Below are 4,969 nucleotides of genomic sequence, written 5' to 3' on the forward strand. Positions count from 1 at the left end.
TAGTTCACCTAGTTTATTAGGATTTTCTCTCTCCCCACCCCACAGCTGGTTTGGCTTCAAGTCTTGGGGTATTGGGTGCCAGTACTACCAGCCTTTCCTCTTCTTACTGGTTTTGGTTGGCAGGGGCCATGGGTACCCAGAAACTTGGCTAACATTCTTTGGAGACCCCTGGTAAGGGGAACGTGAGGCGTTGGGGAGGAGAAATGCTTTTCCATGTGGGCCCAAGGGCAGTGCTTAGAATGATGAGGGATCAGGATGTCACCAGCTCCCAACCCTGCTCCTCGCTGAATTTGGGGACCTGCAGCCTTAGAGTGAAGCTGCTGAGGGAGAGCAGTGTGTCGAGAGCTCTGGTCTTTGTGCTGAGGTCTATGGGAAAGTCTGGTTAAAGGGGCTTCCACCAGTCTTCTGGCCTGGGCTGGGTGGCTCTTCCCTGTAACTGTGGATGACCCCAATCTTGCATCCCCTCTTCTGTGGTCTCCTGCTTTGGGTTTCCTGGGGCTCTCTCTCTTTTTGGCTGAAGGTAGGGCTGAAGCCTTGTTCTGTCTCTTGCCCAAGGCCGGAACCTCAGGGTTTGAGGGTTTACTCAGGTCTGAGCAGTTCTCACCAGTCTCCATGGGAACACATGGCACCTGGGATGAGACCTGGGCTACCATCTTCATCTTCATTCTTTCCTCTCTCTCAGACCCTTGTTCGGCCCTGCCAGACACTCGTAGCTGAGGCTGGGAAGAAGAGTGGGAGTGATAACAGTGGGAGATCTGGACAGGCTGAGCTACTGTGCTGTGAATTTTCAGGGGATGACAGCTTGAAGAGTGGGGGCACAAATTAGAGGGATGACTCTGCTGTGGGGGGCAGGAAGAGAGTCTCCAGGAGCCTGGAGTTGTGGAGCTCAGGGCAGGGGAGCTGCCAAACGATTGACTTGGGTCAGGGGATCTGGAAGTAGGGCTCTGCCGTAGTTTTTTCAGCCTGAGTTCCAACTCTCTACTCCAGTGCCAGGCCTGGTTCCCAGAGTTGGGGGGCACCTCTGGGACAGCCTCTCCCTGGAAGGATGGAGTCTCTGCCCTAGCCCCTGGGAACAGTTCTCTCTTGGGTAAGTCAGGCTGGTTGGACTCAGTCTTCAGAGCTTTAGCTAAGGTGGCAGGCCAGGGTATTGGCTGCACAGGATCCACTGCTGGAGGGCTGGAGGCCTGGGGGATCCCTCTTGGTTGCACATTCCTCCATACGAACTCAAGGTCAATATGTGGATCTGGTAGAGGAGCAGAGAGAGAGCTGGGGGTTGGGGATGGGAGCTCAGTGGCCCTGCAGTTGTCTTTCTGCTCCACTGCTTCCCCCTTAGGCTTACAGGTACATTGGTCTCCAGGAGGCTCGCTTATGTGAAACTTTGACTTAGAGTTTGGAGGTGGGCTGTGGCCCCACAGTGGGGACCCAGGAATACAACAGGTTTCTTTCTGCTTCTTGTTCCACCCAGTAGGCTCAGAGTCAGACAGGGCTCCCAAGGATCTGGCTCCATGTGGGTTTTGGAGTAAGCTGCAAGCTGGGAGCTCAGAGGGCCAGGAGTTCTTTCTCCTTTTTATGTCCCCACATCTAGCCTCAGAATCAAACAGGACCCCCATGGGGCTAGCTCTGAGGGGCTCCAATATAAGAGCTGGGGGTGGGCTGAAGGCCAGAGATGGGGGCTCAGGAGCCCAGGAATTCCTAGAATGCTCAGTGTCCCTCCATGCAGCTTCTGATCTAGTGAGGCCTCCCATAGGATTGATTCTGTGGAGTTCTAGAATGGAAGCTAGAGATGGGCTGTGGGCAGGGGCTGGGGACTCAGAGGTCCAGAGGTTCTCTCTCTGCCCCCCCAAAGCTTTGGACTCAGACAAGTTTCCCTGGGAACTCATTCCTAGGGACACCAGCAGAGAAGATGAGGGTAGCCTAGGAGAAGAAACTGGGTCTGCAGAGACCCAAAGATTTTCTCTACTCTGCCTGCCCTTGCATGGAGTCTCAGATCTTTGTGGGACACATTTAGGGCTGGTTCCATAGAGCCCTGGGTTAAGGTCCAGGGCTGGGGGCTTAAAGGCCCACAGATTTCCTGATTTTTCTCTGTGTCCCCACTGGGGCTTATATCTAGATGGATCTCCCAGAGAACTTCCTCCCTGGAGTTCTTGCAGGGGACCTAGGGGAGGGCAAGGGCATGGCATTGGAGACCTAGAGGTCTGAGGGCTCTTTCTGTGACTCATGGTTTCCCAGAAGTCCTTAGGTGCAGAAAGTCCTCCTTCAGGGATGACTTTCTGGAGTTCTGACAGAGCATCTGAGGGTTGGGAGGGAGCTGGCATTGGAGGCTCGAAGGCTTGAGGACTCTCTTTATGTCCTGTGGTTCTCCACTGAGTTTTATATCCAGGTGGAACTCCCAGGGGTCTAGTTCCTTGTGTCTGTGTCATGGGGTCTACAGATTGGCAAGGGACCAGGATTGAAGCCTCAGAGATTTGAGGATACTCTCTTTGCCTTGTGGTTTCCCAGACAGCCTTAGATCTAGGCAGGCCTTCTATAGGGCTGACTTCCTGGAGTTCTGAAAGGGAGGCCAGGTTTGGGCTGGGAGCTGGCGTTGTAGGCTCAGAGGCCTTGGGGTCCTCATTTTGCCCCATAGTTCTCCATGGGGCCTCAAACCTTGTCAGGACTCCCAGAAGGCTAGAAGGATACAGCAGAGGGGCAGAGAGTGAATCTAGAATGTGTTGTTGGAGGCTGGGATCCTGTGGCACATCCCACCAGACCTCAGATAACGGGGAGAGCTTGGAGGGTCTGGTTCTTTGGAGTTCAGGCTGTAGGTGCAGGGCTTGATCCTCAGAGACCCAAGGGACCTCTTTTTGCTGCATAAGCCACTGTGTATGTGCCTTAGCATCAGATAGGACTCCCATGTGGTCCATGGGAAAGGACTTAAGATGGAAGGGTAGTGATGGGACAGAAGGGGAAGATGGAGGAGGAGGTTGCTGAGGACCAAGGGCCATCTGTTCCAGGTCTTCTGTAGTATGAATTTCATGGGTAGGAGGCTGAGTTGGGGAGCAATACTGGGGAAGCAGCAGATTGGACCTAGGCAGGAAGGCAAGCTTGTTGAAGAAGACAAAAGGACCAACAGACAACTTCAGGGGAAAGGGGCCACCTGAGCTCAGGAAGATCGCCTCCAAGGACTCACTGTGCAAAGAGGGGAGACCCCAGAAGAGCTGGCTTTTTCTCTGATGTAGATAGCTTCCTGATTCTGTTTTGTGCCTCACAGGCAGGTTGGTCAGGATCTGAAAGGTGGGGAAGGATCTGGAAGGGCTTGGGGTCTGTGTATGTACTTGCTTTGGTGTCCCTATGACTTTGTGGAGGTCCTCAGAACCACAGGATGGTTGAGATGGGGCTGTGGTGGCTTGCTCTCCAATAGGAGCTTCTTTGGGAAGAGAACATGGCTTCAGTGGATCCAGAGATGTTTCCTCTTCTTCCTCCTCTTCTTCCTCCTCTGACTTCTGCTTCCACAGGTGATCAAGGAAAGCCACACGGTACAGAAGTGGTAGGTCCTGGGGAGTGGAGAAAGCCACTTCAGGCATGAAACCTTTCAGAGACACAAGGTGTATCATGAAGCCCTCAGTCTCTGTTCCACATCCAGAGGGAAGTTACTCACGTGGCCCCACATCTGTGGTCAGTAGTAACTTACCCATCTGGGCCGTTACCCAGCCCATATTTGGAAATCAGCATTCCCTACCATAACAACATCTAGGGTCAGTAATCACCCACCTGTCTTCAAATCTGGTATCCATGGTCACTCATCCAGCCTCAGATTTGACTTACAGTCATTCCATGTCAATGATGTTTTACCTGAACTTACATGTGGTATCAAGAGTCATTCACCCAGCTGCACATCCATGTCACCCACCTTGCCTTGCATCATGTCCCCAGAGTACCAGGGTTGAAGCTGTCGCCACTTCCCAAGCTGCCACCACCTCCGGATCTGCCAAACCATGAACAAGAATAGTGTCACCAGATTCCCTGGACTCTGGAGGCAGCTGCTGCCACAGTGTCTGCAGGCCAGGGCATGGGTCAGCTGGCCCCAGAGAAGCTCCATGTCCCCTTCAGCCCCAAGTAGGCCTTGTATCAGCCATTCCATTTTCCTCAGCCAGTGGCAGTTTACCCTGAGGTCATCACTGCATCACGGAACAAAGAACTCCCATCCCCCACATGCCTAACAGCCTTTTCCCTGAATTTGGAGCCAAAACATTGCCTCTACCAGGCAACTAATACTTCATAACAGTGAAACCTTAGTGATCCCTTTTGTCTTGATTGCCAAAATCAGAATTATGCTTCAGGCATTGTCATTAAGGACATGGATTCTAGCATCAAACTGCTTTATTCAAATCCTAGTTCTGCCACATCCTATCTGTGAAATCTCAAACTACTTAATCTTCTACTGCCTCAGTTTTCTCACCTGTAAAATGGGGATGATATTACCCATAGAGTTGTTTTTTTTTTAAAGATTTTATTTATTTATTTGACAGAGAGAGAGCAAGAGCAGGAACACAAGCAGGAGGGGGGGGAGTGGGAGAGGGAGAAGCAGGCTTCCCGCCGAGCAGGGAACACGATGCAGGGTTCGATCCCAGGACCCTGGGATCATGACCTGAGCTGAAGGCAGACGCTTAACGACTGAGCCACCCAGGCGCCTCGAGTTGTTTTGAGGATTAAATGAACAAATTCATATGATTAGGATAGTACATAGTATATGCTGTATTAAAAAATTATTTCTTTTGGGGCACCTGAGTGGCTCAGTTGATTGTCTGACTCTTGGTTTCAGCTCAGGTCATGATATTGTGGCCCTGGAATCAAGCCCTGCATCGAGCTCTGCACTCACTGGGGAGTCTGCTTGTCTCCCTCTCCTTCTGCCCCTCCCCGTTTTGTGCTCTCTCTCTCACTCTTGCTCTCTCTCTCTCTAAAATAAATCTTGGGGCACCTGGGTGGCTCA

The 4,969-nt window shown here is 52.1% G+C and overlaps 1 protein-coding gene across 1 annotated transcript; it reads right to left on the reverse strand.

Annotated features, from left to right (window-relative positions):
* Positions 1 to 4,120, reverse strand: CUNH9orf131 (chromosome unknown C9orf131 homolog). The gene is made up of 4 exons (XM_035016399.1): positions 3,890 to 4,120; positions 2,860 to 3,533; position 2,476; positions 1 to 2,411 (listed from the first exon to the last, which is right to left on the reverse strand). The coding sequence occupies exons 1-4, from the start codon at positions 4,118 to 4,120 to the stop codon at positions 57 to 59; spliced, it is 3,261 nt and encodes a 1,086-aa protein (XP_034872290.1). The 3' UTR covers positions 1 to 56.
* Positions 4,121 to 4,969: the final 849 nt, after the last annotated feature.

The sequence above is a fragment of the Mirounga leonina genome, unplaced genomic scaffold (assembly GCF_011800145.1).
Source record: "Mirounga leonina isolate KUSES-001 unplaced genomic scaffold, KU_Mleo_1.0 Mir_170, whole genome shotgun sequence".
In the NCBI taxonomy this organism is placed as follows: domain Eukaryota; kingdom Metazoa; phylum Chordata; class Mammalia; order Carnivora; family Phocidae; genus Mirounga; species Mirounga leonina.

What these genes read in the sequence shown, in the direction of transcription:
- CUNH9orf131 (XM_035016399.1), bottom strand. Translation starts at nt 4,120, where the DNA reads ATGGAATGGCTGATACAAGGCCTACTTGGGGCTGAAGGGGACATGGAG. An exon ending in GGGACATGATGCAAGGCAAG is followed by an intron (nt 3,534 to 3,889) that starts GTGGGTGACATG and finishes TCCACTCCCCAG; the next exon opens with GACCTACCACTTCTGTACCG.